The sequence below is a fragment of the Hippoglossus stenolepis genome, chromosome 6 (genome assembly GCF_022539355.2).
Source record: "Hippoglossus stenolepis isolate QCI-W04-F060 chromosome 6, HSTE1.2, whole genome shotgun sequence".
In the NCBI taxonomy this organism is placed as follows: Eukaryota; Metazoa; Chordata; class Actinopteri; order Pleuronectiformes; family Pleuronectidae; genus Hippoglossus; species Hippoglossus stenolepis.
The window spans coordinates 18,525,797-18,540,190 of record NC_061488.1 but is presented as its reverse complement, the minus strand read 5'-3'; the positions used below and the strand labels follow the sequence as shown (position 1 = coordinate 18,540,190).

Sequence of the window (14,394 nt, the reverse complement as noted above, 5' to 3'; positions counted from 1 at the left end):
TAGGGTTGATAATGATTAACTTTTTCTGGAATTTAGCCATTATCAATTAATCAATCAAACGTTCATTGTATTATAATAATTATTTATGCATGATTGTTTTATTATAAATACAGTATGATAATATGTAAATATAACCATTCACGAACTAATTACAAAATGAGTGGGCGTGTCGATCGGATGTGACGCCAGTCTCGGAAACGCTGTCACAGGATAGTAACGCACGTGTGGACGGAGGAGCTGCAGCAGAACGTGAGTACCGAGCGCGTGCAGCCGGAGAACAAACAGCCCCGGCAACAGACGGTAACAGCCGGTAACACGCGGCGGACAGCGTCTCCGCAGCGGTGGAGCGCGGAGCAGGACGGTGAAGTGACCGAGGAGGAGGAGAGCGCCACGGACGAGGACGAACAGAGTTGTCGGTGTCTGTCCCCGGGCCTGTGTGTGTGTGTGTGCGCGCGCGATTGTGTGTGTGTTGCCATCGCAGCTGGTTGAGTTGGTTCCATCAGCAGCCGGGACCGAGCAGAGGACCGGGAGGCGGACGTCATGGCGGACTACCTGATCAGCGGGCAGACCGGTTACGTCCCAGAAGACGGTTTAGCGGGACAGCAGCTGTTCAACGGGGGAGACGGACTCACGTACAAGTAAAGAACCGACCACTCCCACCCTCTGCACCGAGCTAACCGACCTACACGCGGCCAAACTCCTAACCGACACGCTGCTGTGTGGGTTAGCTTAGCGTGCTAACACTAGAAGTCTGGAATGTGGGCACCGCTCCCTCCGGCTAAGTATCACAATAGGTTAGCTTGGTGTGGCTAACACCAAACCAAGTTGTTTACTAGCTGACAAACCCCACATCAGCATTTCTGTAAACACTGAAAACACGTCAGACACATGGCACAGGCAGACGAGTGAGGGGCTATCCGGTACTGAAACCTTAACCACACAGGCTAACTCCCACACAGACATGTTACCAGACAGTTTAGTTACTCATTAATCGATCCATTATTTAACTGAAACATTCAGCCACTCTCCTTGTAAAGGGACAGTATACGAGTGCTATCACAGGCTGATAAGTACACCTGATGATAAGGAAACTGATCTTTACAACAAGTGTTCTTCTCACATTTACATTAAAAGTTACCAGAGCTTCAAGTGGTGTCTTAATTTTAACTTAAGTTTTAAAGGTTCAGTGTGTAGAATGTAGTGATCTAGTGGTGAAGTGTCATGTTGCAGCTGAACACCCCTCACCTCACCCTCCTCTTCCAAACATGGAAGAGAACCTGTGGTAGTCTTCAGTTTTCATAAAAACTCAAAAGATGTCTAGTTTGTCCAGTCTGGGCTCCTGTAAAAAACATGGTGGCCTCCGTAGAGAGGACCTGCTCCCGATGTAAATATATAGTATTTAAATATAAAGGGCTCTTTCAAGGGTAAAGAAAATAATTGGTACAATTTAGATGAAACACACTAGTGGAAACATCACTAGGATACTTTTATATACAATTTCTGCCAATAGATCCCTTTCACCTAAATCTTACACATGGCCTTTTTAAATTATCATCAGCCTGAAGAATGAAATTCATAAGAAGAAATGGAAACAATTTTTGTCTTCTCTATCGGCTTATAAGATATGATAACAGATGTTTCATGGTTGATCCACGGTCAAATTTCAAGTATGAGGACAAAGTTCATCTATTGCCCCTCTGTAGAAATCCGAGCCACTACTTCACCAACTGGGCAGTTAAATTGTTTGGCAGAAGAACTGATGAACACATTGTCTGATTCATCAGTGAAGTTTTGTTTTGCTTTGAACTTAACCCACAGTTGGGATTTCTTTTCTTCCTTTTAAATCACACACTGTCCTTGTTCCGAATAACTGAACTAACTGGTTGCGAAAGAGACAACGGTGTGATTTGCATCAGTCTTTAGGAAATTAGGACACGTTCCTCTGCACACATACTGTTCCCATATTTAGGTCCCGGCCCACTCGGGCCTGTGTTGTTATGTTGGCCGGCATTGAGCCTGGCTATATTTGGCCCCTGCGTGGTATTTGTCTGTGCGCTAAACAAAGCAAACTTAATGCGATGTACTTCATCATGGTTTTTGACACTTGTGACCAGCAGTTGAAAACGGGTTCAAGTCTAAATGATATGGGAGCGAGAAAAAGTGGAAAAACATTACATCTGGCTACAAGCTGTAGCCAGGAGACGTTTGGCTATTTGTCCGTTGATTGGTTGACCCACACAAATTGATTTAATTCAATTTTAATCATAGATCAATGTTTTGAATTTTGATGTATTCCTTGATAAAAGCCAAAACAATTGCTGCCGATAACCTCTCAAAGAAAGTTTCATGTGATTTTTCAAATGAATATTTTTGGGGTAAGACCTGTTGGTGAAATCGAACCTTTAGCCTGAAGATGGCACTTGGGCCTCTTGGAGAATATATCTGACATTTTTCACTGTTTTCAGTAGTTTGCTGTAGATGATTAGTCAAAGAATTCATCAAGGATTGTATTATGGCAGTGATATCCTGCAACTCAAATATCTGCTATTCAACATTATGTCGGTCTAATCTAAAGTCTGAAATTAAGAAAAGTGAGTTACTCCTCGTGTTTGTAAAGCAAAGTTATATTTACCTGATAATTCTATAACGCAATGAGCCAATCAAATGTTTTTAGCACTGTTATTAGTACCAATGTACATTAGTGTCGAAGCAAATATATTCTTAACGCCCTGTGATCCAATCAATCCATGATTTTACTGACTGATTTTGCAGCTGGCGGCACATTAAAGTATATTAGTTAATAGTACATTAGTAATAGGTAAATGACTGACACGTGTTGGGACACATCGTTTCACTTTTAGGTCTCTGTCTGGTCTCACTGTCACTTGGTGCGCACCATGACTCAGACGCCAACACGATGGTCATGCATCTATTGCATCTCTGCATTTTACATGTGCCCTCGCACTGTAACGTGACTCTCAGAGGATTCCCAAGAAAGAAATTCATCTGCTCTGAGTAGTTGAAGTCCCCTTTTTTTTTTTTTTTTTTTTCTTCAATGCAGTCTTCTATTTCTGAACTGGAAAATATTTTCTTGGACATGCTCACTGTTTATAGACACACATAGTTGCGTTTTGTTAAGTATGTTTAAGCCCATGAAACCTGAATCTTTCCTGTCTTCAGTTTTGATTGGCTGAGGCAGGTTCAAAGTTGCTTAGCTGAACAGGTCTTATAAGGACCCCAAAGGCTCACCCAGGGGTCTTCAACTGAAATTGCAAGAGGTCCAGAAAGCAACCCTCCTACCCTTCTGGGGTCCGGATTATTAGATCCGTACAAAGACAGGCTCATGCTTTTTTACTAGACTAAATAAGTTTAATTAACATTTTTATTGCACAAAGTTGCTTTTGGAACAATAAAAATAATTTTAACACACACTGGCAAAATTGCCTATGCTGGACAAACATGAAACAGTGCAATAAACATTTAGTCACATTCCTTTTATCCATAAAGATGTAACATCCTCAAAGGAAAACATATAAAGTGCTCTTTCAGCTTGAACTGAGCTTAACTACAACTTAAAGATTGAAGCAAAAACTAAGAAAAAGTAACAAGGATACTTTTCATAGGTTCATTCACATTTAGACTGTTGTCTGTAGGCCTGCTTCCCCAATTCAGTGGGAGAAATTGGCTTTAGCTTTCTCTGCTAGTATTTTGAACCTTGGGAGGAATGGAGTCAGTGCCATTCTCAAACAGGCATGTAAATGTCCATCAGTCATTCTTGAACCTGATTTGGTCTTAACAATGTTAAGTGTTGAGAATGCTGAATCGCAGCTGTACGTGGGCTAGGGCTTGGCGATATGGCCCAAAATAAATATTGCAATATTTTTAGGCTAATCGTGATGCACAATATATATCGAGATATATTGAAATCTCTTAATCACTGTTCAATGCTAAATTCATAAAAGTCCACAGGAAGTGCCTAAGCAAGCGGACGTTAGCATTCATGCACTCTTTAACGATGCTCCCATCTGTAAAGGGCCTTTTATGAAAATCCACTGTATTCTCAGCAAGTACTCGTATGTCCACTGGACTGGCATCGTTATGCCTGATTAAATGTCCAACTAAGTAACCCCCAAAAAAGGTTTGGGAGTGAAGAAGAGTTGTGGTCCAGATGGAAAGCTCTCGCGGTCTGGATTTGGACAGGAGTCTGCCAGTTGGGGACCTCTGGTCTAACCTCTTCTATTCTTTTCTTGTCTCTCCTGCAGCGACTTTCTGATCCTGCCAGGTTACATCGAATTCTCATCAGATCAAGTGGTGAGTTGTAATTGACATTTTGTTTTTAACTTAGGTGAGAGTGAGAATTATCAGCATAAATATTCTATGAATTAGGGTTTTAAAGATGCTATAATCACATACAGACACTTCATGGTGATAACTGTTGGTTTGATATTTGCACTTTTTACGCTCATTCATCCTTCACTTTTTGTATTCTTCAGAATTCATGAAATAACATGTGAGCAAATAATGTGGAATCTCATAATGGTTGACTCTGATATATAATTTGTTAAAAATTGGTTTAATTTTATTCAATTGTCCTGGAAAGATATGACACAACACCACCACCCACTGTGACAGGGTCCAGTTTTAATTACAAATGACACAGTGGAAGAATAAAAGGCTGAACCACCATTTCTATTGTCTGTCTTTTATCCAGGACCTGACATCAGCACTCACCAAACAAATCACCATGAAGACCCCCTTTGTCTCCTCTCCTATGGACACTGTCACAGAGGCCGACATGGCCATTGCTATGGCAGTAAGTAAAACACACAGCACACTGTCAAAGCTTCAATATGCACAACAATAAATGGGTCAGTTTCAAACGCTGTAACTGTTCCCATATATTGGAATGGATGTTTAAAAAAAAAATACATCCAATAGAGTGCATAAAACAGCCCTACTTATGTTATGTTTCTGTCCCTGGCCATTGGTTGGTTGGAGATTTAAATTTAAATATGGAATAATTAATAGAGCTTTGTAAATAAAATCAGGCACATTTAGAGCTATCTGTTGCAGCTTGATTGAACTTAAGGGGACTGTTGTGCCGTGGCAGGGTATGAGCTCTACTGAGTGACATTGTAGTTGTTCCTGTCATGACAAACTCTTAATATATTGTCTCCTCACAGCTAACAGGTGGTATCGGTTTCATCCACCATAACTGCACTCCAGAATTTCAGGCGAATGAAGTTCGCAAAGTGAAGGTAATGATGATCATCTGTGGTTGTTTTCTTTCATTTCATCTCCTCACTTATCGTTATATCATTGGTTATTTTCACTCTATTGTTTTCCTGTCCTTCAGCCTCCCATCTTTCTCTTGTCAGTGTCATGCTTTTCCCCCCACTCTCAAGTTATTTATTTCTTGTTTATCTGCATCTCACATGATCTTCTCTTTTGTTTTTGTTTGGTCCTTTTAGTCAGTTTGGTTGTAGATGGAAGATAGTTTCTACCCAGCATCCTTTGCTCCTCTGCTGTAGGCAGTGATTTATTTTTCTCCTTTACCACTGCTCCTCTCCTGACCCCTTTTTCTCTTCCTCATCCCCATCCCTGTATTTCTTCCCTTTCTCCCCCAGCGTTATGAGCAGGGCTTCATCACAGACCCCGTGGTGATGAGCCCCAACGAGAGCGTACAGGACGTCTTCCAGGCCAAGGCTCGCCATGGCTTTTGCGGCATTCCTATCACAGACAACGGCAAAATGGGCGGCAAGCTGGTGGGCATCATTTCTTCCAGAGACATCGACTTCCTGAAGGAGGACGACCACTACCTGCCACTCAGCCAGGTGGGCAAAGTTTTGAAATAATAGTACTTTGTGAAGATAAAGAACAGTGTTTTCCCCAAAAGCCAGAAGTGATTGGTAATACAATGATGATTAATCATGGGCATAAAAAAAGTTTCTGGAATCCAGGAACTGACATTTGGCAAACAGCTGATGCATTGATCATTAGAATTTTTAAACTGCTAGGGAATCATAATTAATTTTATAGTGAATTGTTATGAATCAAGCAAACGCATAAAAAAAACTCAGAATAAATAATATAAAGTTTTCACATTCTTGGAAACGTACAACATATTATTCCAAGAATAAATGCTGCCTTTACATTGTTTTGGTGTCACCATCTTCACAGGTGATGACAAAGCGGGAGGATCTAGTGGTCGCCCCCGCTGGAGTGACGTTGAAAGAAGCCAATGAAATCCTCCAGAGAAGTAAGAAAGGTGAGTAGAGTTTTAAATGTATTTCTCATAAGTTCAATCGGGAATGTAAAGGTATGACATAAAACTGATTAACCTACACACTAGATGCATTAGTCAATAGTGGTTTAGTCTATGTGATTTCTTCCTGCAGGTAAATTGCCTATAGTGAATGAAGAGGGATCCTTGGTGTCCATCATCGCTCGCACAGACTTGAAGAAGAACAGAGACTTCCCTCTGGCCTCCAAAGATTCCCGTAAACAGCTGCTGTGTGGTGCTGCCATCGGTACCCACAACGATGACAAGTACCGACTGGATCTGCTGGTGCAGAGCGGTGTGGACGTGGTCGTACTGGTAAGTAGGACTTATAAACTGTTTACAGTGAAGACAGGAGAAGTTTAGGGCACAAGTTATTTGTATTGTTCTATTTGGATCAATTTCAGTCTTTGATGCAGGTTACACTGGTTGGTTTTTATTCCCAAACAAATACAAACTGGTTGAATCAGTGCTGTAACTGATGGTGGGGAGCAGACTGGAAGTGAGCTCTTGATCAAAATCAGTGATGCTTCAGTGTACTGTTAAATGTGCTTCCACTGAGTGCATTAATTAGGTATGATCTTCTTTTTTTTTAATGGAAATCCATGTGAAATGAAGACTTGGTCTTGATCAAAACTCGATGGGAGAACATTTATTGCCAACTTCTCATTTTTATCTGGACACTGAGCTGTGAAATGATCGAAGTAATGATGTGTGTTTTTTCTCTTCCTCCAGGACTCATCTCAGGGCAACTCGATCTACCAGATAAACATGATCAAATATATCAAAGAAAAGTACCCCCACCTACAGGTCATCGGAGGCAATGGTAACTACACTTAAACATAACTGCACACTAATATATGGGAAAAAAACTCAAGTAGTTAGGACAGCTCATGTAAACGGCAACAGTGATACCTTTTAAACTAAAACATAGCAGTGTGAATGTAGCCACAAAACTGACTAAGGTTGTGTTCCCCCTGTCTCCCCCTGTCTGCCGTAGTGGTGACTGCAGCTCAGGCGAAGAACCTCATCGATGCAGGAGTAGATGCACTCAGAGTGGGGATGGGCAGCGGCTCCATCTGCATCACACAGGAAGGTGAGTGACTGATCATCAACTCAACACACACCAGCAGCCTTGCTAACTGCTCCTCAGCGACAAAGCCTCTAAGGTGGTTACTGGATGTGCCAGAGGACTTGGATGAGACGATAGTGTCAGTTTGACAGTAGCACAAAAATGCTTGTTGTATCCTGTGTAGTTTGTCTTAGTGTAAAACAGTTGACTTGTAACATGTATGAGGAGCCTCGGGTGGAAACATGAGCGCTTTGATTTATACCCTCTCTCTGATGCTCTCTGTGACACTTTGGATGCACTTTTTTGTGATGCTAGAAGTCTTTAGATTACCTTGTTTTGATTTGCTGTGGCCTTTACAAGTCAGGTTGTGAAAGAATACGAGCTACGTCGGATTGTGGTTCAGTACGGAGGCTGATATTTCTCTCTGGAAGTCAGGAATTTTAGGTATTGTGATCAACTGATCTGATATTTTAACCCTATGTAGAGATGAGCTGAACAGTTTAGAAATGTTGGTTAAATTGCATAGTTTGGGTTGTTCCCAGAAAAATAGTTTTGAGTTTGGTGCTGAAAGTGGGTTTGGATTGAGATGTTTTAAATTAGGATGGAGTTTATGTTGATTTTCCAGACATAGTGAATATAAATGGGTGTTGTTAGTCTCTGTGCTTTTTGATTCTTCACCTTTCTGTTTATTCATTTTCTTGTGCTTATTGTTTTTCTTCATTTTTGTCTGTCATCTTCATCTTGTCATTGTTCCACCTACCTCCTCTTTTTTGATCATCTCTCCTCTCTGCTTTCCCCCTCTCAAATCCTCACCCCTACCTCCCACCCTTGTGTTTGTATGGTGTGTGTGTGTGTGTGTGTGTGTGTGGGGGATTTTATGTCCAGCTCCCCCCAGTATACCACCAGCAATAAAGCTCCACAGCCCCAAAACCCCAACCACTGTTACGGGATACAGTGGTAAGTTTGCCCTCCCCTGGGGCTCTCAGTGGCTCCACTATCACAGTGTGACACCCCCCCTTCACTTCACAGCCTGCTGCATTGATTGGTTAACAGCTTTGCTTTGGTAGAAGTAGTGGGGGTAGTGTTCGTAGGGTTTTTGTTTAGTTTTTGAGAGCTGGCTGTGGGGGTTTTGGGGTTCTGGGGTTTTGGGGTTTGCTTGTTCCCGCATCCTCACTAATCCGTCAGTCATCCCGAGTGGATGTGGTTCTTCCTCCTCCCACTGTACTGACCTCTACTGCTCTCTGGTCCGGATGGTGTCGTCCGATAGAAACAATGTCCACTTGTATGTTTTGGTTAACAAAAGATACCATGGGTCAGATGGTGGCTGGTATAAGTCCAAACCCACTGTATTTATTCTTATGCTACTTCTCTGACAGGGATTGATTTATTGGCCCACATCCACCACCCCCACCATTGAATCTCAACTATTTCTAACATCCATTCTTAACTATGCACTGGAATGAGCAAACAGCAGAAAATGGCAATGATATACAGAGTAAACAGGATTAATCATACACGATATTAAAATTGCAAAAAAGAGTTTTGCTCAGTTGTATGAAATCCCACCTGAGTGAGTTTGTAATTTAGTCACAGACTTTGATGCATGTGGTCTAGTGAGAGCAGTGGCGGTCACATCAGTATGTAACGACCTGTGACACCTCTACTTCAGACACCTCGGGTGAATCAGTCTGTCACTGACAGAGGTTTAGCAGAGGTGTTAATGCTGGTTGAGATCAGACAGCCTTGTGTTTTCAGGTGGTGGCTTTGCCTCAAGACTTGAGTAGTTGGATTAAGATGGAGGCCTTTGTGCTCCACTCTAATGTCTTTCTTAAACTCTCAGACTGCACACGTGGCACACCCTGCACATGCCTGTGGTTGTTGCACTCAAAGGTGACACATTTTTGAACTATACTACAACTGTGTGCCAAAATCTGTACATGGGTGTGATGTATACATTTCTCAAATGAGATGTGAACAGTGAGAAGCAGCTTGGACACCTTCAGATTTCCCCACTGTGCCCTCTAGTGATATCCTCCAATAACACGCGTTGTACATCGGCAATTATGATTATATGGTTATAATGATGATTTCATTTTCACACTTTAATACTAACCATCGGGAATTATACCGTGGTAATCGTTTTTTTTTTCTTAATAATTGATGTTTGTGAGCTACTGTAAAGTCTGTAAGTGTCTTTAGTGCTGTAATAGTAGTTCATCTTTTGAGAGAATCGGACCTTATGCTCAGGAAGGTGTGGGGGATTTATCTGCTGATGTGACAAGTATAACTTCCTCATTCTCACATTTGTTTAACCAACGTGACATGAATGCACGTGTTCCCAGCCTGTCTGCTCATTGCTGCTGCTCAGTTTTTTTAAATTTTTTTTTTTATCAAACATCAACCATTGAGTTTCAACCATGCATGTCTATCCAAACTCTGTTCTGTTCTCTGAACTCAGTCGAGAAGTTTTTGATACAATTCCTGTTTCCAGAGCTTTATAATTCTTTCTGTGCCAACTGTACCTTTTGTGTGATGAACAGTTACTTTCAGTTTTGTTTTTGGAAGAGGTAGGATTGATGTGTGTGTGTATATAGTGCAAGACGATATATCCTGTAATACTGATGAATCTATAAATGTATAGTTAAGTTGGCCAACTTCTTGAGCTACACACATCATCTTTCTTCCCCTCCACCAGTGCTGGCATGCGGCAGACCCCAGGCCACAGCTGTCTATAAGGTATCGGAGTACGCACGTCGTTTCGGTGTGCCCGTCATCGCTGATGGCGGCATCCAGACTGTTGGGCACATCGCCAAAGCTCTGGCACTGGGAGCATCTACAGGTATGGATACATGTGTTTCAGGGTCAGTGTACAAGAGTTTACGATTTAAATATCTGGACATCGGAGGAGACTGATGTAATTAATGAGGATTAGTTTGAGGATAGAATTTTTTTCGTCTGTTGTATTTTTGAATCCATGTAAACAAGATTTTAATGTGAGCTGTAGATGTTCAGATTTGGATGATGGTGTTTGTGACGCTCAGTGGGAAACTACGATTACACTAGAGGGAGGAGGAAAGAGCAAAAAAGACAATGTCCTACTTTTCCCCTTTTTAATTTAAAGCTTTCAGTTGTCATCACTAAGATCCAGTCATTTACCTTCTTTCTGTCTACGTCCAGTGATGATGGGCTCTCTGCTGGCCGCCACTAGTGAAGCTCCTGGTGAATATTTCTTCTCTGACGGCATCAGACTGAAGAAGTACCGTGGAATGGGCTCTTTGGATGCCATGGACAAAAACCTGGGCTCCCAGAACAGATACTTCAGGTATTGAAAATCTGGACTTCTACGGGTTAAGTTACAACAAAGCAAGAGACTCATTCCTAACCTATGAGATTTTCTTCCTGTCACCTTTGTAAAGTCAAGAGACAATTCTGTCAGTTTTTCCCCAATGACAACCCGTCCTCATGTGATTTTCAGTGGTTTTCAGAGCAGCTGGTGAAGAACAATGAGACTGCTAATGAAAGACCAAGTACCAGACTTTACGGGCGTAATACTTTTTAATTGTTTGGGTTCAAAAGCAAATAAAAAAAACCTCGAGTCAATCATTTTATTCACTTTTCGCCACTAGGTGGCAGCACACAGCTTGTAGAAGATCATCTGGTTGGAAGACACCCACCACTCTCCTCACTTCTCTCTCCTTCCTCTCCCCTCACAGTGAGAGCGATAAGATTAAAGTTGCTCAGGGTGTTTCTGGAGCGGTGCAGGACAAAGGTTCCATCCACAAGTTTGTTCCCTACCTGCTGGCCGGCATTCAGCACTCCTGTCAGGACATCGGTTCTAAGAGCCTCACACAGCTCAGGTAAACACATTGCACCTTTTACAGCAACAGTTAAGGCTGATATTTAAATGTGGGCAAACCCACTTAAAAGGGCGATTGACTTTTTTCCCTTTGCCAGTAGAGGAGTTGGCCTTTCAGTTTTTTTCCCCCAGTGAGTCACTGAGAACTGAGGCTCCCTCGCCTCGCTGTCGGCCAAATTAGTTCACCCGGGTGTCATGTTTCCATCACTGCAGATCGGAGCCAGAGCATATTAAAACCCATGTCTGCCGCAGAGTCATTTGACCCGGGAGTGAATGCCGATACATTTCATTCCCATTGCAGATAAAAGCCAGATGTTAGTGGCTGTATTGACCAGTGGAAAAGAGGCTAGAGACGAAGTAATCGTGTGAAATCAGCCTGTGTAACAGTGGGTTTTTCTGAGCCCTCTGAGGACCAATCCAAATAATGATGAATGTGGACCAAAAAGTAAATTTGAGAGGATTTCTTTTTTGGAGGGGGGGGGGGGTTGTTGTTTGAAGAACACAATTGGAATGAAACCATTTTAATGTTTGATTTAGCAAAAACAAACTAAAAACTGCTGTCAGAGCAATCAATAGTTTACATATGATACTTTATTTTAGGCTGTGCACACTAGACCTTAAGGAAAGCACAATTCAAAACAGCCATTCCGGCCTCTGTGCTGGCAACAGCTGTATATGGAGACTTCATGTTTTCAGGTTGTTTGTCCACTGTATCTCAGGAACAGTACAGTTGTTCATTAGATGAACTGAGTTCGAGGGTCAGACGTCACAGTCACCTCACTCAGCATGTTTTTGTCTCATTGAAGTCCTAATTCTTAACTACATTTTTATTGTTTTATTATGGAACTGCAACTTGACTGACAAGTTATGCATCAACATCAAACTGATTGCTTTAGTATCTAATTTATACTCTGATATGATTGGCTGAACAACCATCACTGATTTTGTTGATACCAGTTGTTAGTGAGTTTTAGCTTCAGCTGTACTGACACACGAAGCTAAGATGGTGACTACGGTTTACAGAACAGAAGTCAACATGTGGGCCAGTACTTGTTAGTGTTTGTGTCACACTATGCTTCTGTGATGAAGCTTGTATGTAAATCCCTCTTTTACACCAACATTAGTCGGTATACGCAGGATTTTTAGACGGTATACGCAGGATTTTTAGACGTAGGGTTAAACCGACTAAAGAGGTGATTGAATTATTTCCATTGCCAGTGGAGGAGTTTGCCTTTTTCCCCGTGGTGACTCATGTTTGACGTCACTGTCGCACTGAAAACTGAGAAGCTCTCTCACCTCTTTCTTGCCAAATTAGCACGTTCACCGCAGTGTCCCGTTTCCATCGCTGCAGATCGGAGCTGATTAAAACTGCAGAGTCATTTGACCCGGGAGTGAATACTGATTGAATCCATTTCCATTGCAAACACAAGCCAGATGTTAGTGGGTGTTAGTGGATTTTTTTGACCAGTGGAAAAGGGGCTTTACAGTGTTTCTTTCCTCTTGCAGAGGCATGATGTACTCTGGAGATCTGAAATTTGAAAGGAGAACATCATCAGCTCAGATGGAGGGTGGAGTCCACAGCATGCACAGGTACACACACACTACACCAACTCGACTAAGCAGCTCCAAGTTCTGTGTTGCATTATCTTTTAAGTTAAACCACACAAAGCTCTGTCATCATGGGAAACCTCAGAGAGCATCATGGATATTTATGTGATCTCTTCTCTCTCTCCCACAGCTACGAGAAGCGTCTGTTTTGAGGACGTTTAGCCCGAAGATGAGGAATCCTTCCAAAAGATTTATGCAAACTCACATTGAAACACACTACTTGCCAGACCCTCTCGTTTTCATACTCTACACATGCAGACTAACTTTTCATACAAATGCGTCTCTAAAGATCAGTTGTCACACACACTCCTCTTCCAAGGATCATCGGTCTTCCTGCCAGTGCCATCTATGCATCGTCTGTGTTTTTATCTGTTTGTGTGTGAAGGAGGGAACTAAGCATTTCTATGTATTTATCAGTACATGTGTGATTGAATCCTCCAATGCCTTCATGTCTCCAGTTTACTGCTGTTTTCATTCTAAAGGCAAAAAAGTTGTCCAATAATAATAAAGCTCTTGTTTTTTCCACAAGCTGCTGTTTGTCATCTTGTTTACAATGTAAAGCAGTTTTACACCTAAATGTATTTTGACAGATTTTGCAGCGTTCCTGCTTCTGAAAAATTCTACAAAGTTTGTAATAAAACGGAAAGAATTATAAACTGATGCCTGAGACTGGAGTCTCATGTTAGCCCGAAGACGAGCTGCAACCTGTCACCTGAGAAAACTCCTGAACAACCGAGAGATTTAGTTTCTGATGAGAAAATCCCTTCCTTTAACATGTTGTTTAGAGATGTGACAACTCCATGATATTCTGAAACTACGTAAACGGAGCCATTTCAAACTGATAAAATTATATACAGCTAATACGTAATTTGATTATTTTTCAAGGCAGGATTTACACAGGCATAAACGCTCTTCTCCAGGGTGGGAGTTAATATCCTGTAACTAATACTTTATATAGCATTTATCTAAACAAAAGGTTACAAAGTGCTTTTTAAAAAATTATTAAAATTTTTATTTTATTATATTTACTTATTGTTTAACGATTATAGGGAACATACTTGGAGATGTTTGACAAATGACTGCAAGAATTTGTACATATTCCTCTAATATGGCATTAGTAAGACTTGGTTGAATTAACATGTCGAGCAACTGAACACTCCATATAATTGTTAGTAACAATATGTAATTATCCCAACAAAAATACTATCTGTTTTTTCTTCCCTACAACAGTTTTACAAATCACTGTTTTACACCCACAATAGATTCAGACGAGGCCATCACCAAGACTCACCTATGAATTAATGACAATGCAAATGTTTCAGTAGCAATATCTGCAGCATCATTTATTAATACTGCAGAGTCTGTAATATTGTATTTAACAGAATACAGAAGTAGACATTTTAGGGATTTTAAGTCATTTAGAGAAGTTACTGTGGTAGTTTTACTTTTACTTGAGTACATTTGTCTATATTTTTGTAATTTAAGTCTACGGAGGAAATAGTTAAGAATTTGATTAATTTACAGCTGCTACTTTATTAATACCAAACTGTAAAATCAGAAATGAAATCCAAATGATTC

At 41.2% G+C, this 14,394-nt stretch overlaps 1 protein-coding gene across 2 annotated transcripts; it reads left to right on the top strand.

The window, feature by feature from the left end:
• The first annotated feature begins 190 nt into the window (after positions 1–190).
• On the top strand, positions 191–13,344 carry impdh2 (IMP (inosine 5'-monophosphate) dehydrogenase 2). Of its 2 annotated transcripts, XM_035158698.2 has the most exons (15): positions 191–638; positions 4,263–4,311; positions 4,712–4,813; positions 5,184–5,258; positions 5,628–5,834; positions 6,181–6,268; positions 6,399–6,598; positions 7,016–7,106; positions 7,281–7,376; positions 8,238–8,309; positions 10,048–10,191; positions 10,530–10,674; positions 11,066–11,209; positions 12,715–12,798; positions 12,947–13,344. In XM_035158698.2, the coding sequence occupies exons 1-15, from the start codon at positions 541–543 to the stop codon at positions 12,966–12,968; spliced, it is 1,617 nt and encodes a 538-aa protein (XP_035014589.1). In that variant the 5' UTR covers positions 191–540; the 3' UTR covers positions 12,969–13,344. The 2 variants fall into 2 exon arrangements, with proteins under 2 accessions (XP_035014589.1, XP_035014590.1); XM_035158699.2 differs by lacking the exon at positions 8,238–8,309 and having other exon boundaries at positions 192–638.
• The last annotated feature ends 1,050 nt before the right edge of the window (positions 13,345–14,394 follow it).

Coding starts and splice junctions, on each gene's coding strand:
- impdh2 (XM_035158698.2), top strand. CDS start 541: ATGGCGGACTACCTGATCAGCGGGCAGACCGGTTACGTCCCAGAAGAC. Junction 4,814..5,183: donor ACATGGCCATTGCTATGGCA/GTAAGTAAAACA, acceptor GTCTCCTCACAG/CTAACAGGTGGTATCGGTTT. Junction 7,107..7,280: donor ACAGGTCATCGGAGGCAATG/GTAACTACACTT, acceptor TGTCTGCCGTAG/TGGTGACTGCAGCTCAGGCG.